General features: G+C 38.0%; 1 protein-coding gene and 1 pseudogene across 1 annotated transcript in view; both read left to right on the top strand.

Moving 5' to 3' along the window:
- The first annotated feature begins 296 nt into the window (after positions 1 to 296).
- mop (tyrosine-protein phosphatase non-receptor type protein myopic) overlaps positions 297 to 25803 on the top strand; it is a 100336-nt gene continuing 74829 nt past the window's right edge. Inside the window, exon 1 of the mRNA XM_089095376.1 lies at positions 297 to 448. Within this exon, the coding sequence (XP_088951502.1) occupies positions 362 to 448 (87 nt within the window). The 5' untranslated portion in view covers positions 297 to 361. The remainder of the gene's footprint in view (positions 449 to 25803) is intronic.
- On the top strand, positions 2060 to 6312 carry LOC148947700 (uncharacterized; annotated as a pseudogene).

Below are 25803 nucleotides of genomic sequence, written 5' to 3'. Positions count from 1 at the left end.
CGATTAATTTACGATAATTATTAAATACGATTAATTACATGCCTAAAGCTCTAAAGCCCTAGTACATTTTTCGTCTAGAACGTAATTAATAATGATTAATCACCGAAAAATCATCACAGACCCACCTTTTACCATCATTAATTAGAATCTTTTGACGGGGAATACATCTTTGCTGAAATCAGTTGCCGAACCGAAATCAGCTACGTGTGCATAGCCCTTTAAGTCTGAAGCGGTAAATCACGGAAAATAAACTAGGCTTAAACTTGAACACAGATGTAATTTACTAGAAGAAAGAGAATATATCATCCTCTGGGAAACTGGCTAGCAAGCAAACAGGCTATTGTAATTCATATTCTTGGTGATGGAAGATGTTCCAAGACTTCCTTTCCTGAGTTTTGAGCTTAAGAAAGGGAATAGTGAATGTGACTTGGAATTTTGTTTGAAAAAGGTATTGCTTAGATAAGCTTGTTCTTGTCAATTAGCCTATAGGCTAACCTAGGGGTAAAGTTCTACGAAATCATATTATTGAGTTAGGAATAAAGTGAATACACCATTTTATGCCTTTTTTTATGCTGATTACTAATATAATAAGAATTTCTATCGTAAATGAATTTCAGCCCCCCCCCCCCTATATAGGCTATACCTAACCATGAATTGGCATATATAGGGGGGAGCTGAAATTCATTTCCGATAGAAATGATTATTATATTTGTAATCAGCATAAAAAAAGGCATTGAATGGTGTATTCACTTTTGGGTAAAATTCTACTTTAGCTACTTTTGGCTATCTTAGAAAGGGCTTATGTAATGAAAATGAAACTTTCAAGGATGGTTCTACTGTCTAAAACATGTCCCGGGAAGGTATTATGAAGGACCTGCCTCCACTCCTTCTCTCTCTAGAGGGTCATGAAATTTACCTACATGACAGGTCAATACCCATTGAAATTTTGACAAAACAACATTTTACCTTAATTTTCAGTTATCAGTTTCTTTTTCTCTGGCTTTAGCTGTGAAAATGCAATTTCAGTTATTTGAGCAGAATTTTAAGACATATAAATAGTTTATTTTCAAAATTTAGGAAATATATTTGCATATCTTTAAAACCTTATAAATTGAGATTGAGCAAAGTTGTGAAGCTGAAAACCATTTTGTTGTACTTTATTTAAGCAGAAGATCTATTTTGCAAGGTTTCACTTCTATAACACATAGATTTTTAAAGGTCATCAAAGATCTGGACCCTCTAGAGGGAGAAGGAGTGGAGGTGGGTACTTCAAAATATCTTCCCATGACATACTTTAGCCTGTAGACCCATCCCTGAAAGTTTCATTTTCTTAACCTAACCCCTTTCCAAGATAGTCAAAAGTAGCTAAAGTAGAATTTTACCGTCTAAGAATATTGGTAAATATTTACCAAATCATATTACTGACTTACGAATAAAGTGAATATGCCACTAGATGCCTTCTTTTATGCTCTTTCCAAACATAATAGACTAGTCATTTTTGTTGGAAATGAATTTTACCCCCACCCCTATAGCCTATATACCAATGCAGGGTATATATTTGCACATTAGGGGTGGGGGGTAAATTGTATTTCTGATGTAAATGGGAGGTAATTTTAAACTTTACCCCCACCCCCTAATTTGCAAATATATACCCTGAATTGGTATATAGGGGTGGGGGTAAAATTCATTTCCAACAAAAATGAGTATTATATTTGGAAAGAGCATAAAAAAAGGAATCAAGCAGTATATTCACTTTATTCATAAGTCAATAGGCCTAATATGATTTGGTAAATATTTACCAGAGTATATTTTTGAATTTCAGTAGGCTATGGTTGGTTAGCCTAATCAATGCATAAAATCACAAAGACTAGGTAATATTTAAAGACCATTTCTGAAAATAACCAAAACCCCTCAAAAATAATGGCAGAGCAAGACCAACATCCTTCCTGAAGGGTTTCTAGATCTTTTTGAAAACTCCTGCATACTTTTTTTGAAATAACAACTCACTATAAAGACTGAGGAAAATAGCCTAATAACTACAATTCCTGAATCTGCTAAAATGGCAATTTTCTTCACTGTATCCAGGGCCAAAAGTAGGCTATACTCTGGCAAGGTATTGCCAATCTTCTGTATTAACCTTCTTTTGATTTGCAAGTCTTAGAAATTTGCCTACTTGACAGGTCTATTACCTATTGAAAATTTGAAATATAAGGCCTAAATTCTGCCTTAATTTTCAGTTATCACTTTCATTTTCTCTGAAAATACAATTTCTGTTATTTGAGTAGAATTTTAAGCCATATCAATGTTTTTTTTTAGATTTAGGAAATGTGTTTGCATATCTTCAAAATCTCAGGAATTGGGATTAGGCAAAGTATTGAAGCTAAAAACAGTTTTTTTGTGCTTCATTTAAGCAGGAGATTTTGTAAGGTTTCACTTTATAACACAAAATTTTCTTAAGTTCATCAAAGGTCACTGCCCTCACTAAGGTCACTGCACTAAGCAATGGGTACCCATTGCTTAGTGCCCAAAGGCCTGTTGGATGTTGTGGATCATTTTCACTGGGGAATCACCAAGCTTTACACAAATTTAATTCAGTATCTTTGTTCCTTTTTTCTGTCAGTGTGTAAAAATAAAATGCAACAGTTTTTACTTACACTTCTTCAGTCATTACCTTAAAAATTACCTTAAATTGCACTTGCTAGCGATATGGACGAGTCCAGTGTACGCCAGTTAGTGATGATAGGGCTGCGGGACATCAGCTTCATCCCATTGTATGAGCCATAGTTTGGTTTCCCATTCCTTATCAAGATTGGCTTTGAAACTGTCAATGGATGGTGAACTCACTGTCGTTTTGCTCAGATCGTTCCAGAGGCTTATGATGCGGTTGGAGAAGAAATGGTTCCTCTTCCTTGTATTAGCACGCCTGAAAAGCTTCGCTGAATGACCCCTGGTTCTTGACAACTGGGCAGGCTGAAAGAGGTCCTTGTCGTCAGACTTGAGCAGTTTGTAGGTCATTATCATATCACCTCTTCGCTGACAGTATGTCAGAGTTGGTAGCTTGAGGCTCTGCAGTCGGCATTCATACTCTTTGTCTCTGAGCCCCTTTACGCATTTTGACGCCCGTCTTTGGACAGACTCGAGAGCCATCTGGTCTGTTTTATTAATTGGCGTGGCGACGCACATTCCAAGTCATCATCAGTCTACATACATTCACCAAATATTGCCTGCATAGATTCATTTATTTGCCCACACAAAATGATGGGTAGATACTTTTTGAACAAACACTGTAGACTAGCAAAGATGCATTAATACTTGACCTACCCTGACAGGGCCCAGTGTTTTTCCTTTGGCCATGACTATTCAGACAGCTACATCACAATACTTTGTAAAGTAGTTGATGGTTTCCTAGGGAAGAAAGTTAAACTCACCAATAGGAATTTAAGTAAAATTACTTTAAGTTTGGTGGAAAAGAGGAGGCATTTTTACAAGAGTTTTTTGAGAGACAGATCAAATAAGAGTAACGGGAATGTAGGGGATTTCAGAAAGTATTAAATTAAGGAGTTGTAAGGGGGGGATGGATAAAATTGCTGAAGATCTGAAAAATGCAGCCAGAAAGAATAACTGTAAATTGAAACTGAGAAAAACAAGTGTTCAAAAATTGATAGGGACTGTCCTGGGCTTTTCCTGGCTAAAGATAGAAACAAGCATCAATTAGGAAAGTGTTCAAGAGAGATGGGCAAACATTTTGTGAATGTGATAAACCCTTATAAGGTTTATTCTTGATAGAAAAGAATAAAAAGTTTGTGACAATTTCGAAGTGAAGGAAGATTAATCTTTTGAAGAAGAGTTAGAGGCAGTACTAAAAGGATTTAAAATAAGAAGGCCTCAGGTGCTGATAGTGTGGTTAATAAGTTTTTAGAATGTGGATGTTGCAAAGTTAGAGATAAACTAGGTGGGGATGGTTGATCAGAGGGGCAGGTTGAACACTCGTATATTTGTCTGCCATCTGTTGGAAATAAAATTGGAAACTCCTACTGAATATGAGGAATTACAGTGCAGTCATGCCATGAAAAAATGACAGCAGTAGTCTCCACATGAAAAGAGTGGACAAAACTTTTCTCTTTTCTGGTGAGTTTTTTTTAGAATTGTTGCTAGACTGAATGTTGTTTTGAGAGAGAATGAGAAGGCCAGTCTCAGAAATGATTCCAGGATAGAGCAGCCTATTAATTGGTTTCCTTTTAGGCTTGGAAGCAAGTTCTCAACATTATTAGTTTTTCATGGAGCTGTGTTTTTGTTTGTGCATCCTGTGTGGGGCAGGTTGGACAGTTTTTTGGGGGTCAGGTTGGTCACTTTGAAGGTGCATTGTTAAAAGAATAAAATTCACATTTTTTCTGTAAGTACAGATCTTTATCATTATTTGTGGTTATCATTATGTCATCTTTCTAGGTGAGATCCAACAGAAATGCAGACTTACAATAGAAAAAGAAAATGGGACCATTCCCCCAGAAGTCATGAGACAAGCTTTGCAAAAAGTACAGGAAGGTGGAAAATTTGCCACCATTGCACGCGAGATAGGTATCCCCCACTCAAATCTAAAACACAATGCCCAGAAATTCTCTAAAGAAGGTTGTACAAGTGCAACCAATGCTAGTAATGTTATGCTAGATCAGTTTGTGACATGGTATAAAACATGCATAGTTTTCACAGCTGAACAAGAGAAAAGTCTTGAGCAATATCTTGTCAGAGCATCCCATTTTCACCACAGACTGTCACCAAAAGAAGTCAGAACCTTGGAATTTGAGTTTTCAGAGAAAGTCGGTAAGGATATTTGTCATTGGGAAGAAGCTAGAAGAACTGGTAAGGAGTGGCTCTGGGCCTTCTGACAGCATGGCCCAACAGTTTCTCTCAGATTTCCTGAAGCAACAAGCATTGCAAGGGCAGCTGCTTTTAACAAACCTGTAGTCAATGTTTTTTTTTTTACACATATGAGGAACTGTTGCATAAACATAGTTTTACTGCTTGTGATGTTTGGAATCCAGACAAGACTAGCCCCACTACAGTTCAGAATTTGAAAAAAATAGTTGCTGAGAACGGAAATAAACAAGTTGGCATAATTACATCTGGAGGAAGAGACATACTAGTTACCAGGTGTACAACTGTGCCAGCTCAAGGTACTGTTATCCCACCATTCATGATTTTCCCAAGGATAAAGTATCTCCCACATATGATGAAGGGATCTCTGCCATGGAGTGTGGGTGTTTCTCACCCCTCAGGATGGATGCCTGGAGAGAACTTCATTGGAGTACTTCATTCGCCATGGCAAGCCAAGTGTTGACAGACCAGTGCTGCTTCTAATGGACAATCATGCCAGTCATATTACCATTGAGTCACTTGAGCTTATGGAAAAGTCAAACATTATTGCATTGACCTTCCCACCCCACACAAGCCATAAACTGCATCCACTAGACAGAAGTTGTTATGGCCCATTCAAGTCATACTACAATGCTGCTTGTGATGCATGGATGGCAAAGAATTCAGGACAACCCATTTCTATTTATGACATTCCAGAATTAGTTTGAACTGCCTTTCTTTGTGCTTTGACTCCAACAAATATCACCTCTGGATTGAGGGTTGCTGGAGTCTGGCCCTGCGATTGCCATGTGTTTGGGGATGAGAAATTCCTAGCCGCTAATGTTACCAACAGACCCAAGCCATCCAATATCTCATGAAGAACTGTGTCCGATACTTTTGATGCAGAAGATAGTTCAAGCCACTCAGAGGCAGAACTAGGGTGTCCGACAATTTCTCAAGCTCCTGTGGCATTGGTGCCTGCTGCTACTAGTCCAGAAGTAGTAAGACCCTATCCAAAAGCTCCACCAAAAAAAATATGATGCAATCAAACAAAAGAGGGGCAAATTTCAAGTTCTCACAGATACACTGGTTAAAAATGACTTGATTGAAGAACTGTCAGCTCAGAAGAAAGAAAAAATTGCGAAGGCTGTTTTTAGTGGGATGAGAAACACAAGTAAATCAAGCAAAAAGATTAAAGAGTAAGGGCACTTTTTGCCAAAGCAGATGCAAGCTTTGATAGTGAAAGAGAAATGGTCTAAGGATGATGACTTGGATCTTGATGCTGATATGGATGACATTCCAACTGAAAAGGATGAAATCAGTGTGGGTGATTTCATTCTTGTGGCATTTGTCAGCAAGAACAAGAAAACATACTTTGCAGGTGAAGTGAAGGAAGAAATGAGCAAGGGATATGTTGTGACCTTCCTTTACAGGAAATCCTTCATTTGTCTTGGGGAGTAGGCTACTCAGTTGAATAAGTCATATTCTTTTTCAGTTTTTGTTGTACTTGAAGCTGAACAGTTGATAATTGAATTTGAAAAAATTGTATTTGAAGCAAAATATACACCTTGTAAATGAAACAAGACTACTATTGTAATTGTGTCAGGTCTCGGAAGTAAAACAAAGGTGACTCATTTTGTGACCAACCTACCCCATGTTCATGACCAACCTGCCCACCCCTGGTGCACTTTGGTCACTTTTGACCTCACCTGTTAAAAATGTTGGTGAAAAAAAAAATGATTGCATAAATCTAAAAAAAAAAACAAAGAAGCTAGAACAATGAATGCTGCATCTTTCTATGTCAAAATCATTCTTCTGGCCTTCATACTTTGGCTAAACTTTCTATTAGAACAAAAGTGGGACCAACCATACCCACCCTCCCCTACTGAGATTATGAATAGGGTTTTATAAAATGGGGAAGTACCTAGCAATTTTTGGGAAAACTGTAATTAAACTCCTTTGTAAGAAAGGTAATAAGAGTGAGTGTGGCAATTAAAGAGGCATTAGCTTGTTTTCCATAGAAAGCAAATTATTTATAGATGCTGTTGATAATTAATTAAGAAAATTTTTTCCACAAAATAATTTTTTCAAAGAAAAGTAAAGAACTCCATTAAACAAAAAATGAGCAAAAATAAAATCAAATAATCTACCAAGTGTGAAACTACCACAAATCAGCATCAATAAATAAATGAAACCCAAAACGAATAGAAATTACAATAAATAACCGAGTCAAACTCAAAACGAGTAGAAATTAACATAAGTTGGGTGCAAAACCCCTATGCCTTCCCAAGGCCAGAACAATATTTGCACTTTACTGAAAAAAAATTAATCTTTTTACTTTTATAGCTAAAATAAATCAAATAATATTAAAATTTTGATTATATCGATATTAAACTGACAATGCACATTCATTTGTATTTTTTCTGTAAAGTGCAAATTTTTTTCTGGCATTGGGAAGGCATAGGGGTTTTGCACCCAACTTATGTTAGTTTCTGCTTGTTTTGAGTTTGACTTGGTTATTTATTGTAATTTCTGTTCGTTTTGGGTTCATTAGGAAAAGGAAGAAAGAAAAACAAAATACTTCAACACCAAAGAATAAACTCAAACAACAACTTCTTCATTCACGCTTGTAGATAAGGTGTAGGGGCACAAATTCGCACAAAGTTTCCATTGCCCTTTTTTTGGTGTTTACTTTCGTAGGATGGCATAATGTCAGTTGGGTCAACCATATTTTGGGAATTCAGGATGAATGTGTTTCTTTCACGGAGCAGATATCTAAGTAAAAACTTTAGATACTTGCAATAGATTGACTAGAGTTTTAGTCTATCAGTTTGGGTGAACCAATCCCACAATGGCAATACATAGAGCAAGTGAGGGAGAGTGACTGCTGGATAAAGCTTTGCAAGAATCTGCCTGTTCAGGCTAAACTTCAAAGAGACAAGTTTGCTGTAACTTGATCAAATACTTTTGGATATTTTATCCATTATCAATAAACGTGAACTTCTTATATCTTGACCGTACGTTATTCCCAGATACTTCATAGTTTCCTGGAAAAATTTTTGTTCGTCCCACCTTTACATATGTATTTTCACTGCATAGTTGCTTTCTTGCTGAAGAAGCAAATTCCAGAAACTCAGTCTTAAGTGCGTTAACTTGTAAACCAATACTTTCATATCCAGTAATCAGGCGGTCAATATTCTCTTGCAGAGAAACAAGATTGCAACTTAGCATTAGCAGGTCATCCCCATACAAAAGCAGGCTGAGGTTGCAGAGATTGATGCTAAACCCTCCGGCAATATTTTTTGTTATTCCAGATGTCAGGGTGTTAAACAGGATAGGGCTTAAAACAGATCCTTGTCGAACATCTCAGAAGAGTCTGATCGGTCTACTTAGAAGACCCCTGGCCAGTTTAACTTTCACAAAACTCCTCAAATACCAATACAACAGAAGTGCTACAACATGTGCACTAAACCCACATTCAAGTAACTTTAGAAGTACCTGGGACTGCACAACCGAGTCAAAGGCAGCCAAAATATCTACACTGCACATGAGGGAAGACCCCAGTCTATGGGCTTTATCGATAGCTTTCTTTAACAATCTATGCACAAACGCGCAACTCAGATTCTGGTGGAACCCAAACTGTCGGCAATCTAGTCTACACTTTCCTGAAATTTCTGGAAGCAGAAGTAGCTCCAGGACTTTACTTAGAACACTAGACACGGTAATTGGTCTGTATCCTATGCACAGGTTTGGGTTTTTTCCCTTTTTGGAGATGTTTGACAGTGCTCTGGCGCAAAATGAATCGGGGACCATCCCAGTATCAACACACATCTTGAGCAGGAGAGAGGGGTGTTCAAACAATAGGTCTGTACCGTGCTGTAGGTTATCCGGACATATCCCGTCAAGACCAGGTGGTTTTCCGCGTTTTAACTTACTCACTGTTTTCACTACAGCCGATTTCGATATGACAAAGGTATTTCGCACTTTTAATAGGGTTTTGAGTTTTTCATCTAAACATTTGTCACAATACTGCTCCAGGCTGGGGTATTTGGAACCAAACACTGCAGAGTAATGCTTCCCCATTCATCCTTTGGGATATCAGAGGAGCATGTTTTAGCACTAGTTTGAGATCTTTTGAAGAGCTTCCACATTACATTCGGATCTTTTGCCACCTGTTCAGAAACTTTATCAGCTTCTTCACTTTTTATTTTTCAGTTAGATTAAGATAATTGTTCTTCATGCTCCAAAACAACTGGAATATCAGCCCTGATTGGGGCTTGTCGGACTCTTTCCAAATATTTTACCACAATTTTGCTCGTTTTTTTTTTGCTTGTTTTACCAAAGGACACTTGTCCCACCCTGGTTTCTGAGAACCAGGACGGCCCTTCTGGCTAGGGATGGCTAACTTTTCCGCGGTTTTCAGGGCGTGGCAAATTTCCTCACAGTAGAAGTTTAATGCGACCGGGTCTTGTACACTGTGCAGTAACAGCTGATACAGCACTTTAATTTTACTCAAGATTGTGTCACAGGTGTATTGATAAAGCACAGTGTCTATCTTTTTCCACTCAGCCTTTGTAAAGTGTGTATTAGCTGCTCTGGTGGCGACTGACTGAAATGGAATACAGAAGGATAGGCCCAAATGATCACTGCAGGTATGGTCAGAATCAATACCAATCCTTTCCATTAGTGGGAAGTTTGTTACCACGTGGTCAATTTTACTCGTAGATCCACTATTGTGTATATAGGTAAACTGCTGATCTTTGTGAGTAGAATATTTTTATTTACAGTCCCAACTTTTGTCTATTTTGTTTTAGCCTACTGCCCTATAGCTTGGCAGCCTTGTTATGATGCACCTTGGTCCAAGTCTGTCCCATGATAGTCAGTATCTCTTTTATGACTTGACTTATGCAAGCAGAGGCATAAAGATAGTGTGGTAACCTGTCCAATTAAGCAGAAAGAATTTAATATGAAATAAAATATTTTTACCACAAAATACAAATTGCTAAGTTTTGAAATGCCACCTTTTAGTATTATAAGAGAAAATATCCTTTATGTGAGGCTTGAAAGGGAATTGCTAAATAACAACTTTCCTGGCTAAGTACGTAAATTGGCTGGATTGATAAGGTTGAATTTTAATATTCAAACTTAGATTTTTGGGACTGAGGTCGTACTAATCTATGTGCCGGGCTGACCTCTGTCTGTTTATTATTGTAAGTGTTCAAATATCGTATTGTATTGTACTTTATCATAGATTTCTTATAATTGTTGATTATCTAGGATCATTAGTCCCCATGGTATGTATAACCAGACCTTTTATTGTGTTTGAATAATTAAATGTATTATATTATACCCAACCTCTCTATACAACATTATTTAAGCTTCTCATTACTCCCAGTAGGTACGCTCAAGGTAATTAGTAGGGACGAATTCTAAGGACACACTACCCAAGCTTTATTCATTAGGACCGTAATTATACCCCCTACAAAGGGTAGAATAACACCCAACAAAAACCTATTTTACAACAATAGTCTGTATTCCTTGCTAAGATCCTCAATACTTACAATGCGATTTCTTTACTGATATCCCTATGTTTTATTTTAACATAGCATTATGTTTTTCCTCTGGATTTGGGCAAGTATTTTGAATACACTAGTAAAATAATCACATATAAGGAAGTAAATATATACATAACTTGCAATATTGCAAAAAAGAAAGTGGATTAAGGACAAAAAAAATATATAAACAAATATAACCTGCAAGGAATACAATCAAAAGTGCAGCATAAACCACATCACTATGTCCACCAGTTACAAGTCAGCAAAAAAAAGCTAAGAGGATCACTTGCGCTTGTCTTTTTCAGGGTATCAGCTCTCAGATCTTTAGTGATGTGGTCAAGCAGCACAAGGGGGTTGCTAAGTCCTAAACGAGAAATAATCTTTCAATTTTTGTTTCACCTTAATCCCCTTAAAATCATTAGTTATAGTAACTGTTGTGGTAGCATTAATAGTGTATACATAGTGCCTTCTGGCTTGTTCAAATTCCGCCATAACTTACCTTGAAAGGTCTAACTTAATAATGTAAGTGAAAGTCATTCTTGAGATATTGCTTTGACACCCCTTTGAGAATCTACATGCTCATAGTTCATTTAATTTAGTTCAGCATCCGCATAAATATTACTTGAAAGCTTCACCTTAACAACTTTAGCTTGTGTAGTAATAATAGTTGTATTGACAGTAGTACCATTAGCAGCAGTAGGTGCATAGCATCTTTGATTTTTGTAAACATCCCCTTCAAAACACACTAAAAATTTCAAGTTTTCCATCAACTGTTCCTGAAGCATTGCTGATATGTCCTCTCGGCAACCTGTGTGGACATAGTGTGTGTTAATTGAGTTCAATACAGTTTTAATGTTCCCCAAAATTTTTGCCTTAATATCCTAGCTTTACTAGCAGTAGTAGTAGTTGTACCAGTAGTTGTAGTAGCAGTAGTAGCAGTAGAATTAGTGGTAGTAGCAGTAGAATTAGTAGTATTAGCCTTAGTAGCAGTTGTTGTAGAAGTGGCATATTTAAAGGGAGCCCAGCCCCCCCCCAAAAAAAAAAAACTCCCAACAAAGAGTTTGAAGTTTGATGTCTTGCTCTCAGCAGTCCCTTTTGATTTTGTGTTGTATACTTGGATGGAAGTGCTGCAAAGCAATAAAATTTCTTCCCTTTACAGATCTTTTGTATAGCTGTCTAGGTCTAGATCCTACATTTTAAAGATCTATCTCACACTCTTAGCCTAGAATTGTCACTCCCTTGGTCATTCCATACCTCTGCTTGAGTTTCCATCAAGTCTTATTCATACTTATTGTGATTGCATTTTATCAAGTTGAAAGCCGTATAAGCTTTGTTGCTTGCTAGTATTTGACTCAATGTGACTTGAAGTGATATTTAAAAAGAAAGCACAATGTATATATTGCCAGGTATCTAAGGGTGAAACAAAACTGTCTACAAGCTCTTTATTATTTTTTTTTCATTCCTGTAATTTTTTCTGGTATTTAAATGCTAGAGAAAGATTGAATATTAAGAATGAAATAGATTAGCCCTATAAGAGCAATGCGTTGACACTAATCATCTCCATCAGCTTTCTATAGGGTGTAGATCTACAATTTTTTTCAACTATGCCCTACCCGTAGTAATGCAATAACTCCCTTTAATGCCTCAGAAATGTTACAAAATTCTTAAAACTTTTTGTAGTTATAAAGTTGCTTCCGCATGTCTGTAACTCTATTGTAGAAGCTACGCTGCACAGCGGACTGGTTTTTTTCTTCTTTTTTTTTACAGAGTGTCCGCGTGTCAGACAAAGTGGCTTCCGCATGTCTGTAACTATTGTAGAAGCTATGCTGCACAGCAGAGTAGTTTTTTTTTTAAAGAGTTTTTATTTACCTAGCTGTCTTAGTATATGAATATAATAGTCTTCAAATCGGTCTTTTTTCCTCAAATTCAAAACAAATAGAAAGGGGAGGATCTTATATTTCTTGGGAAAGATGGGGTGAGATGAAGATGGATGCAAGAACTAGAGTTGCAGTGGCTGCTTCATAATTACCAACGTCCTGATCTAATAACTCAAACTAAAAAAAAACAGCTTGCACAATTGTTGCTCATCATAACCAACAATTTTTGGTCATAAAATCCTTGTTGAATAAGAAAAGAGGATTGTTGATGAGCCAACGTATGCAAGAACAGATTGCTGGACAATCATAGTTGGGTTTGTGTCCCCTACTTCTGAGGCCTTGGTTCATTTTCCCATTTTTTAAACCAAACCCTTTCTCCTAAGTGCTGCAAAGAAAGGAGAACAAATGACTCTGAGGTCAGTCTTCCTATCTCCTCTTGGAATTATCCTAAAAATCAAATAACATATGAAACACGACGGAAAATTATGCAACTGTGAAGGCTGCAGAAATTGAAAACCCATTTTGGAATTTGAGGTTATGAACTACAGTTAAATTTCAATAAAATGTAAGAATATGAATTAAGTTATTTTCTGGTCATGGTCTGAGGAAAAGGGCATCAGAACTCTTGTGTTAAAAAAGTCAAATAAGCAGAAAGGGAAGAAGTCTTAGGAGGATGCCTGTGGCCATTTTGAACAAACATGAGGATAGTGTTGATTAACAGAGCCACGCAAAACACATACTGTTCATTCGATTGAAAAAAAAATTCTGTTTCGTGTTTTAGTCTTGAAAAAAACATTTAAATACTTTAGTTCAAAAATTCTGTATTAATCCCACTTTTCAAGTTAATTTGCCTAAGACACTAGAATAACTTCTAAGGCAAAGCATTAATAATCCATTTCATGGAATAGACCAACATTTAGAAGACCCCTCAGTCACTGCACCCATAATCACCTTGCTTGACATTTATCTGGAGTCCTTTGATAACCTTGTGATGCTTGAAAGTTCGACTTGATGTGTAGGCATTGGAAACCAGGAAAGGGCTATGCATTTCCTGAAATAGTTAACTAGAATATAAAGGGAAAAAGTGACAAAACCTTGTCGTTTTCAAAGTACGTGGCTCCAAAAGTGTTCATGGCTGGTGTTCAGTCTTTCAAAAAAGGATGCTTTCTATAAACACTGCTTCCTATTTGCCAAATCTGAGACCATTAAAGGCTTACATCAGATGATTGGATGCTTAGTTTTGAAGCCATATACTGACCTTAAAGATGCTCTTGCTGACTTCAATTATCACAATGAAAGATGGTATCATGTTACTGTAGTACAAAATCTGTGTGTTTATCAAAATACAAGAAGGAAAAAGCATTCCAATTGACCAGCAATTGAGTTTGCAAGACCACCGAGGGAAGGATTAAAAACCGATAAATGTTAAAATTTGTCCAGGCTATTCTTTTTGTCGTTTTCATGAACTAGCCTTCCAGTTTCTTTGGGAAAAAAGTCCTTACAAAAAGTATTGAAAATGAAGAGGTATTCAATGGATTGTTGTGAGTGATGATAGATTGCAGAAGCACGAATTTTGGGAGTATTTCAAATAGTCTGATAAAAGCGTGATAGATGTATCTCCTCTAATGCAGAATGATATCATTGATAGTTTAGGCAATTTCATTTGGGACGTAATTTTGCATAGAGTGAAAATTGTGAAGTATTTTTGATATTGGCTAATGAGATGAGTAATGTAATTTCAAAAGAACAGCTTGTTCTTGTCATCATTTCTATGACGATCATCAAGTAGGAGACACTTCTTTTTGTGTATTGACACTGCAAAGCACTTGACTGACATAGGTCTTGCAAGGTACATTATTAGACTCTGCGCAGAGTTTGGATTAGATATGAACAAGTTAATTGGAATTGATTTCGATGGAGATAGTAAGGGCGCTCAAGCAGAGATACGGAAGCAGTACTTACTTGCCATTTACATGCATTGTGCTTTGCATTGTTTAAACCTTACCCTGGCGAAGACCTCCAGACTGAACTAAATTTAAATGCTATAGGGATACTTACAAGAAATCACTGTTTTTTCCCTTCCCACAAACAAACTGAGCCATTAGCTTATGCTCTGCCGCATACAAAAATAGCAACAGCTCCTTCGGTTTTGTGACATATGGTGGGTTAAAAGGCATTATATTGCCAGCCAGTTCGATTCAGGTCTAGTGGTAAAAGGCAACTCCTTAGTAGCAGCTTATGCATAGTTCAGCTTCATTTTCCCTCTGATTCTTGTGAAAAAGTTAGTTCGATTCTGCTTTCAACTTTTGTTTCTCTGCAGAAGGAAAATTTAAATCTACTTACCTACTGTGAACATATTGATCTGTGCAATTTTGCATTAAAAGAGCTAGTTGAAACAGATTTTCCTTCTTTTTATGGAAAAGCAGCCCAGACACCTGAAAGTGTTGGGATACCCGCCTCAATACCAAGACGCCAACGTTGGTGATTATCCTATTCAGACACTTCTGTTTTACGAAGACTTTGTCTTTTCCCATACCTTAAGCAGCTATGTGAAGAACTTGATATGAGATTTCTTAACCACTGAGCTACAGCATTTCAAATCCAACTTCTCTTCCCTGGTTTTATTTTTGATGCTGTGTTAGCCGAGGCTGTGATAAAGCTGCATTGAGCTGAACGGAGGTCTATAGGCAAATCTCATCTTCCCAATAAAGTTTCTGAAAATCTTGGTGCATGCAACAACTGCTTGTTTCCTAGTGTGTATTCACTCTTTTTTGTATTCTTCCTGTTACCACGAGTTCTATAGAGCATTCATTTAGCATGCTAAAGCAGCTTAAAACATACATCCTAAATAAGACAGGAGAGGGCAGGATGAATGGTCTTGCACACATGTCTATCAATTGTAATGTCAAGGTGGATACTGACAGTGTTTTAAGCAACATTAGAAGGGAATCAAGACGGATTAAATATAAGAAGTATTTACAGCTTTTATTTGGTTTTGTATCTGATTCAAGGATTAGCAGGATTAGAACTCTTCAGTTTGTTTAATTAAATTCATTATATTATCTTTTTTAGTAGCATAGTAATACATAAACTGAAAAAGAGGACTATGACAGTAATATACTTAGTTTTTGGTAAGTTTCTAGAGGTAGTAGTATGAGTAGAAGCAGTAGCAATAGGTTGCAAATATTGTCTTTTCGTTAGTTCAACATCCCCCATGTTAACACACCCTGTAACTGTCAACCCCACACACAAAATTGTTCCTAAGATATTGCTGATGCCCCTTTTCGACAACCTGCATATAGATGGCGTGTTGTGATTCATTTCACCTTTCCCTCTCAAAATTTCCTGAAAATTTCACCTTCACACCCTTAGGCATAGTTTTAATAGTAGTCACATTAATAGTATTGTTATTAGTAGTACTAACAGTAGCATTAATAGTAATAGCACTAGTACTAGTAGCAGCAGTAATAATAACATATTGCCTTTTGGTCAGTTGAACATCCTTCTCATCCAGTCCTAAAAGTTTCAACTTAATACACTTAGCTTTTGCTATGATATTACTAATGTGTCCTTTTGATAACCTGTATATTCATATACTTCTTGAAATTTTCATCTTAATGCTCTTAGCCTTACAAGTAGTTGAAGTAGCAGTAGTAGTTGTAAATGTAGCAGTGGTAGAGGTTTTAGTCGTAGCTTGCACATATTTCCTTTTGGTCAATTGATCTTACCCTTTAATCATTCTCTGAAAGTTCCAACTTAATACTTAAATCTATTCTTGAGATACGCCCTTTTGACAATCTGCATACGCATATTGTCTTTTGGTTTAGTTCAAATTTCCCCTCAATGTTCTCTCAAATTCTCACCTTCATAGACATAGCCTTAATAGTATTAATATAGTAGTAGTCGTGGTGGTAGTAGGAGAAGTAGTAGCACTAGTATTGTTGTATTAGTAGTAGTTTCAACAGTGGTAGCAGTAGTAGCATTTACAAGTTGCCTTTTGGTCAGTTGAACATCCCCGTCATGATACCCCAGTAGTGTCACTTTGACATGGTAAACTGTTCCCAAAATATTGCTGGTGTGCTCTTTTGACCCTCTTTTGACACTCTTCATCTTACTTAGCCTTACAAGTAGGCTAGTTGCAATTTAAGTAGCAGTTGGAGTAGTTTGATAGCAGCAGCAGTAGTAGCAGTAGCAATAGCAGTAAAAGTAGTAATGGTAGTAGCGTTACTAGTAGCATCCATACATTACCCTTTGGTCAATTGATCTTCCCCTTTAAACATTCTCTGAAAGCTTTAACTTAATGCCCAAATCCCAAATCCATTCTTGAGATATGCTCTTTGACAACCTGCATGCACATAGTGTGTTTTGATTTAGTTCAAGTTCTCCCTCAGTATTCTGTAAAATTTTCGCCTTCATATGCGTAGCCTCAATAGTACTAGCGTCACAGTAGTGGTGGGAGTAGTAGGAGCAGTAGTTGCAGTAATAATGTTGTATTAGTAGTAGCAGTAGTAATGTTGTATTAGTAGTAGTAGCAGCAGTAGCAGCAGTATTAATAGCAGTTGTAGCTGGCATATATTGCCTTTTGGTCAGTTGAACACCCCACTCATGATGCCTGGAAGTTTCATCTTGATATAGTAAGCCGTTCCAAACCTTATGCTGATACTCCTGTATCAGCAGTCTTTATGCATATAGTAAATTTTGATTTAGTTCAAATTTCCCCTTGACGTTCCCTCTGAATTAATTAAAAAAAAACTTTTTCCACAAAAAAGTTTTTCAAAGAAAAGTAAAGAACTCCATTAAACAAAAATTGAGCAAAAATAGAATCAAATAATCTACCAAGCGTGAAACTACCACAAATCAGCATCGATAAATAAATGAAACTCAAAACGAACAGAAATTACAATAAATAACCAAGTCAAACTCAAAACGAGCAGAAATTAACATAAGTTGGGCTCATAACCCCTATGCTTTCCCAAGGCCAGAACAAAATTTGCACTTTACTGAAAAAACACAAGTGAATGTGCATTGTCAGTTTAATATACATATACTGATATTAAGTAATCAAAATGTTAAAATTATTTGATTTATTAAAGTTATAAAAGTAAAAACATTTATATTTTTATCAGTATCTTCGATCTTTACTATAAAAATGTCAAACCTTCCAATCACTTTCGACTATTAAAAAGGGTACTAGGCCTTTCGATTTCCAGTCAAAAGAGCCCTTTTTATAGAAAGTAGCCGTACTTTCTATCATAGCCTTATACGGCCCTAAGCCATAATTAAAATCCCTTACCTTAGGGTTTGTTAGGCTGGCTGTAATCTTATAAGACCAAATTTCCAGAACTTTCAACTATGTTAAACAACATGGCTATCTCAAAATTTTGATTGGATGTGTTTGGGAAAATGGTGGGCGTGAGAGGGTGGTTAGCCACTCAAATTTCCAATTGAATGAGCGCTTTTTGAAGTTTCTACGACAACTTCTTTGATACGACGTGCCCTGCTCTAAAGGAAAAAATTAATAAATAATACATTCGTTCTTATATGCCCCAGGGCATAACTTAAACCCTTGCCCTGAGGGTTGTGCAGGAGTGTCCTCCTCTTTACTTAGTCCCCGTTTCTTGTCTCGTTCTAGAGTGTCCCCGTTCTTTACTTAGACAACGCGATTGTGCTTACAACCCTTGCCCTGAGGGTTGTGGGGGAGTGTCCTCCTCAAAAATATATTTTCTATCTGGAAATCAACTACGCTGAACAAAATGGCTATCTCAAAATTTTTATTTGATGTTTGGAGGAATGATGGGCGTGGGGGGGCTAGTTGCCATCCAATCACTTTGTGCCCACATCGTTCTTATATGCCCCAGGGCATAACTTAAACCCTTGCCCTGAGGGTTGTGCAGGAGTGTCCTCCTCTTTACTTAGTCCCCGTTTCTTGTCTCGTTCTAGAGTGTCCCCGTTCTTTACTTAGACAACGCGATTGTGCTTACAACCCTTGCCCTGAGGGTTGTGGGGGAGTGTCCTCCTCAAAAATATATTTTCTATCTGGAAATCAACTACGCTGAACAAAATGGCTATCTCAAAATTTTTATTTGATGTTTGGAGGAATGATGGGCGTGGGGGGGCTAGTTGCCATCCAATCATCTTTCAACTATTAAAAAGGGCACTAGTCCTTTGAATTTCCAATCGAATGAGCCTGTTTTGAAGTTTCTACAACAGCGCCTTCTATAAAAACCTTATATGCCCCGGGGTATAACTTAAAACCCTTGCCCTGAGGGCTCTGGGGGATTGTCCTCAAAAATATATTTTCTATCTGGAAATCAACTACGCTCAACAAAATGGCTATCTCAAAATTTTGATTGGATGTGTTTGGAGAAATGATGGGCGTTGGGGCTAGTTGCCCTCCAATAACTTTTGACTATTAAAAAGGGCACTAGCCCTTGGAATTTCCAATCCAATGAGCCTTTTTTGAAGTTTCTACGACAACGCCTTCTGTAAAAACCTTATAAGCCCCTAGGGCATAACTTAAAACTCTTGCCCTTAGGGTTGTGGGGGAGTGTTCTCCTCAAAAACATATTTTCTATCTTGAAATCAGCTGCGCTGAACAAAATGGCTATCTCAAAATTTAGATTGGATGTGTTTAGGAGAATGATGGGCGTGGGGGGGTTAGTTGCCCTCCAAAAACTTTCGACTATTAAAAAGGGCACAAGCCCTTTAAATATCCAACCCAATGAGCCTTTTTTGAAGTTTCTACGACAACGCCTTCTATAAAAACCTTATAAGCCCCCAGGGTATATCTTATAACTCTTCCCCTGAGAGTTGTGGGGGAGTGTCCTCCTCAAAAACATATTTTCTATCTTGAAATCAGCTAAGCTGAACAAAATGGCTATCTCAAAATTTTGATTGGATGTGTTTGAGAGAATGATGGGCGTGGGGGGGGCTAGTTGCCCTCCAATAACTTTTCGACTATTAAAAAGGGTACTAGCCCTTCGAATTTCCAATCGAATGAGCCTGTTTTGAAGTTTCTACGACAACGCCTTTTTTAAATCCTTATATACCCCCAGGACATAACTTAAAACCCTTGCCCTGAGGGTTGTGGGGGAGTGTCCTCCTCAAAAACATATTTTTCATCTGGAAATCAACTACGCTGAACAAAATGGCGATCTCAAAAATTTGATTGGATGGGTTGGGGGGAATGATGGGCAAGAGAGGGGGGCTAGTTGCCCTCAAATCACTTTCGACTTAAAAAGGGCACTAGACCTTTGAATTTCCAATCGAATGAGTTCCTTTTTCAAGTTTCTACGACAAAGATTTCAATAAAAACCTATATGCCCCCAGGGCATAACTTATAACCCTTGCTCTGAAGACTGTGGGGGCAGTGTCCTGCTCAAAGTAATTTCCTGAACTTTAACTGCGTGGAACAAAATGGCTATCTCAAAATTTTGATTGGAAGTGTTTGGGGAAATGGTTCGCGTGGAAGGGGTGTTGCCTTCCAAGTTGCCTTCCAATTACTTTTGACTATTAAAAAGGGCACAAGCCATTTCAATTTCTAATCGAATGAGCCCTTTTTGAAGTTTCTACGACAACGCGTTCTATAAAAACTTTACATGCCCCCACGGCATAACTTAAAACCCTTGTCCTGAGGGCTGTGAGGGGGTTGCCATCCTCAAAGACCTAATTCCCAGAACTTATGACTACGTTGAACAAAATGGCTATCTCAAAATTTTGATTGGATGTGTTTGGGGAAAAGGTGGGCGTGAGAGGGGGGTTAGTTACCGTCCTATCACTTTCAACTATTAAAAAGGGCACTAGCCCTTTGAATATCCAGTCGAATGAGCCTTTTTTGAAGTTTCCACAACAACGCCTTCTATAAAAACCTTATATGCCCCCTGGGCATAACTTACAACCCTGGCCCCGAGGGTTGTGGGGGAGTGTCCTCCTCAAAAACATATTTTCTATCTGGAAGTCAACTACGCTGAACAAAATGGCTATCTTAAATTTTTAATTGGATGTGTTTGGGGGAATGATGGGCGAGAGAGGGGGGCTAGTTGTCCTCAAATCACTTTCGACTATTAAAAAGGGCACTAGCCTTTTGAATTTTCAATCCAATGAGCATTTTTTGAAGTTTCTACGACAATGCCTTCTGTAAAAACCTTATAAGCCCCCAGGACATAACTTAAAACTCTTGCCCTGAGGGTTGTGGGAGAGTGTCCTCCTCAAAAACATATTTTCTATCTGGAAATCAGCTGCGCTGAACAAAATGGCACTCTCAAAATTTTGATTGGATGTGTTTGGGAGAATGCTGGGCGTGGGAGGGGGGCTAGTTGCCCTCCAATAACTTTCGACTATTTAAAAGGGTACTAGCCCTTCGAATTTCCAATCGAATGAGCCTGTTTTGAAGTTTCTACGACAAAGCCTTCAATAAAAACCTTATATGCCCCCAGGGCATAACTTAAAACCCTTGCCCTGAGGGTTGCGGGGGAGTGTCCTCCTCAAAAACATATTTTCTATATGGAAATCAACTACGCTGAACAAAATGGCTAGCTCAAAATTTTGATTGGATGTGTTTGGGGGAGTGATGGGCAAGAGAGGGGGCTAGTTGCCCTCAAATCACTTTCGACTATTAAATAGGTCACTAGACCTTTGAATTTCCAATCTAATGAGTTTTTTTTCAAGTTTCTACGACAAAGATTTCAATAAAAACCTATATGCCCCCAGGGCATAACTTATAACCCTTGCTCTGAAGACTGTGGGGGCAGTGTCCTGCTCAAAGTAATTTCCTGAACTTTAACTGCGTGGAACAAAATGGCTATCTCGAAATTTTGATTGGATGTGTTTGGGAAAATGGTGGGCGTTGAAGGGCTGTTAGTTGCCTTCCAATTACTTTCGAATATTAAAAAGGGCACAATACATTTCAATTTCTAATCGAATGAGCCCTTTTTGAAGTTTCTACGATAACGCTTTCTATAGAAACTTGACTTGCCCCCAGGGCATATCTTACAACCCTTGTCCTGAGGGCTGTGAGGGGGATGCCATCCTCAAAGACCTAATTCCCAGAACTTATAACTACGTTGAACAAAATGGCTATCTCAAAATTTTGATTGGATGTGTTTGGGGAAAAGGTGGGCGTGAGAGGGGGGTAAGTTACCGTCCTATCACTTTCAACTATTAAAAAGGGCACTAGACCTTTGAACTTCCAATCAAATGAGCCTTTTTTGAAGTTTCTACAACAACGCCTTCTATAAAAACCTTATATGCCCCCTGGGCATAACTTACACCCCTGGCCCCAAGGGTTGTGGGGGAGTGTCCTCCTCAAAAACATATTTTCTATCTGGAAGTCAACTACGCTGAACAAAATGGCTATCTTAAAATTTTAATTGGATGTGTTTGGGGGAATGATGGGAGAGAGAGGGGGCTAGTTGTCCTCAAATCACTTTCGACTATTAAAAAGGGCACTAGCCTTTTGAATTTTCAATCCAATGAGCCTTTTTTGAAGTTTCTACGACAACGCCTTCTGTAAAAACCTTATAAGCCCCCAGGGCATAACTGAAAACTCTTACCCTGAGGGTTGTGGGAGAGTGTCCTCCTCAAAAACATATTTTTATCTGGAAATCAGCTACGCTGAACAAAATGGCTATCTCAAAATTTTGATTGGATGTGTTTGGGAGAATGATGGGCGTGGGAGGGGGGCTAGTTGCCCTCCAATAACTTTCGAACCTATTTAAAAGGGTACTAGCCCTTCGAATTTCCAATCGAATGAGCCTGTTTTGAAGTTTGTACGACAAAGCCTTCAATAAAAACCTTATATGCCCCCAGGGCATAATTTAAAACATTTGCCCTGGGGGCTGTGGGGAGTGTGTTCTCCTCAAAAAAATAATTTCTTTATTGAAATCAACTCCGCTGAACAAAATGGCTATCTCAAAATTTTGATTGGATGTGTTTGGGGGAGTGATGGGCGAGAGAGGGGGCTAGTTGCCCTCAAATCACTTTCGACTATTAAAAAGTTCACTAGACCTTTGAATTTCCAATCAAATGAGTTTTTTTCAAGTTTCTACGACAAAGATTTCAATAAAAACTTATATGCCCCCCAGGGCATATATTATAACCCTTGCTCTGAAGACTGTGGGGGGAGTGTCCTGCTCAAAGTAATTTCCTGAACTTTAACTGCGTGGAACAAAATGGCTATCTCAAAATTTTGATTGGAAGTGTTTGGGGAAATGGTTCGCGTGGAAGGGGTGTTGCCTTCCAAGTTGCCTTCCAATTACTTTTGACTATTAAAAGGGCACAAGCCATTTCAATTTCTAATCGAATGAACCCTTTTTTAAGTTTCTGCGACAACGCGTTCTATAAAAAATTTACTTGCCCCCAGGGCATAATTTACAACCCTTGTCCTGAGGGCTGTGAGGGGGTTTCTACGACACTGCCTTCTATAAAAATCGTATATGCACCAAGGGCATAACTTTAAACCCTTGCCCTGAGGGTTTTGGGGAAGGGTCCTACTCAAAAACATATTTTTCTATGTGAAAATCAACTACGCTGAACAAAATCCCTATCTATAAGTTTTGATTTGATGGGTTTGGGGAAATGATGTTCGGGGGGGGGGCTAGTTGCCCTCCAATCACTTACGAATATCAAAAGGGGCACGAGCCATTCCAAGTTGCAATCGAATGAGCCCTTTTCGAAGTTTCGAGAACAACTCCTTCGATACGACGTTCCCAGGTATGGAAAAAAATACATTGTGCCAACATCGTTCTTTACTTAGGCAGCGCTATCGCGCTGCCTATGATTTTATTTTAATATTATCAGCCTTTGTAGTACTCGTTACAGAAGTAGTGGTCTTAGCGGTAGTAATGGTAGTAATAGTAGTAGTAGTTGTAGTAGTAGTAATAGTAGTAGTGGTAGCATGCAAGTATTGCCTTTTCAGTCAATTGATCATCTCCCTTGCCATTCCCTGAAAGTTAAAAATTAATATAGGCAACTCAATCATTCCTGAGTTCCGCCCTTTTGACAACCAGTATGCACATAACGTGTTTTGATTCAGTTCAACAGTCCCCTCAACATTCTCTGAAAGGCTCACCTGAATGCCCTTCATCTTTTTTAAAAGTAAAGGCTAAACAAACCCATCTTTCTCAATAGCATATACTATTTGTAAACAATGAATAAATTGCCTAACTTTAAGCCACTGCCCTGAGGGCTGTGGGGGGGGTGTCATCCCTAAAGGCATAATTAATAGACCTTTCAACAAAACTGAACAAAATAGCTGTCTCGAAATTTTGATTGGATGTGTTTTGGGAAATGTTGCCCTCCAATCTATTTTGACTCCTAAAATGGGCGCCATAACTTCCGATTTCCAATCAAATGAGCCCCATCCGAAATATATACGACCACCCGTTCCATAAAAACCTTATATGCCCTCGGTGCATAACTTACAATTCTTGACCCTGGGTTCGGGGGGATGTGCCAATCCTGGAGGCATTGCTATATGATCTTTGAGATATTTTGAACAAAATGGCCAATCACAATTTCTATCATTTGCTTTTGGGGAAATGAGGAAACAGGGGAGAGGCTAGTTACACTCTTATCACTTTTGACTTTTAAAGAGCGCACTAGAATTCTGATTTTCAATTGATCGAGTCCCTCCGAAGTTTATAGCGACCACGGCTTCCATAAAAACCTTATATGTTAATAATGGGCAACTGTTATATCTCATAGCCCTTGTCCCGAGGACTGTGGGGGGTTGTCATTCCCAAAAATATAATTACTGGACCTGCCAACTATGCTGAACAAAACGACCAATTAAAAATTTTGATTGAATATGTTTGGGGAAATGGTGGGGCTGGTTACCGTCCAATCACTTTTGACTCATAAAAAGGGCACTAGAACTTTCAGCTTCCAATTGAGTGAGTCCCTTTCGAAGTTTCTACAACAACTTCTTGTATACGGAGTGCCTTTGTCAGAAAAAAAAACCATACATTGTGCCTATATTGCTTTTTACCTCGGCAGTGCTATTACCTGGCCTATGATTGGCTCAGATATACCAGACATCCATTTTAACCAAACGAACTAATTATACCAATATAAGAGGACATTTATGACAGAAAAATTGACCCCTGCTCGAACTAGGCAATGAAGACATTGTCAAATGCACCCGAAATATCCACCGTGTAAAAATAAAGTGGCCTTTTTTGCATTTTTACCGAAAAAAACAGCCGCCCAAGTATATAATGGGCTTGAGAACAACCATACCTGCTCTGAACCCAACTTGATAATCCGAAAAATCACATTTAGTCAAAATTTCAGGCATGACGGCACATTCAAATAGCTTATTCATGAAGCAAGACACTGTAATTGGTTGATAACTACAACACTTATCTGCGTCTTTCCCTTTTTTAAAACCACTGTTACGATTCCTGAAAGAAAACTATCGGGAACTAACGACTTAGCTAAACACATCTGAAATAAGAGCTGAATGTGTGTTAATAATAATGGACACTTAATGGTGAAGTGATTATAACACAGACCATCCATATCAGGAGCACTTGACTTCCTTACTATCTTCAAAGGATAGTAGATATCAGCACCATATAATGACAATATATGGGCTTGCTGAAGAACTTGAGGAATGATATTTTCCATCTAGGAAGAAAACACGGACTGGATAGATTGATTAAATGTAGAAAAAACGAGTTATATGAGCTACAAAATCACCAATTTGGAGAACCGGAATGGTAGAAGGCACACACTTGCTGCTATTTATTACATTGGCTTCGGCTTTTATACGGCTTGATTTAAAGAAGATCTAAACTGACGTTTAGAATTTTGTTTAATTTTAAGCACTTCGTCAGGCTTGGACCAGACACAAGCAATACAAAGGGGTAGCCAAAACTTGGTGCGTCGTTTACCTTTTTCCATATCAGGGCACGTATTCCAGGGCCGCTTTCTGCTGCTGATTCTAACATGTTCGACAGGAACTGAGGCTGAAGCAGTTGACTTCAAACAAAACACAAAAACTGTTTCCTCAAAAAAGGTTTTTAAAAGAAAAGTAAAGGGCTATATTAAACTAAAAATGAGCAGAAATAAAGTCAAATAATTTTCGAAGCGTAAAACTACCAAAACATAACCATCAATAAATAACTGAGACCCAAAAGGAACTGAAATTACAACAAATAATCGAGCCGAACTCAACGCGAGCAGAAACTATGATGAGTGGGGCTGACGCCCTTCCCCCTGCCTTCTGAAGACTCATAGTAGTGGTAGTAGTCGTAGGAGCAGTAGTAGCAGTAACAGCATTAGCAGCAGTAGTATGCACATGTTGCCTTTTGGCCTGTTGAACATATCATGATACCCTTGAAGTTTCAGCTTGATATGGTAAACTGTTCCAATGATATGGCTGATATGTCCTTTTGACAATCTGTATGCACATATTATGTACTGATTTATGTACAGTTTTCCTCTCAACTTTTCCTCAAATTTTCACTTCAATACCCTCAGGCTTGGTAGTACTTGCTACAGAAGCAGTAGTTGTAGTT

The sequence above is a fragment of the Artemia sp. Qi Xiang Cuo genome, chromosome 10, assembly GCF_049724085.1.
Source record: "Artemia sp. Qi Xiang Cuo chromosome 10, ASM4972408v1, whole genome shotgun sequence".
NCBI classification, from domain to species: Eukaryota; Metazoa; Arthropoda; class Branchiopoda; order Anostraca; family Artemiidae; genus Artemia; species Artemia sp. Qi Xiang Cuo.
This window is presented reverse-complemented; position numbering and strand designations above follow the sequence as displayed.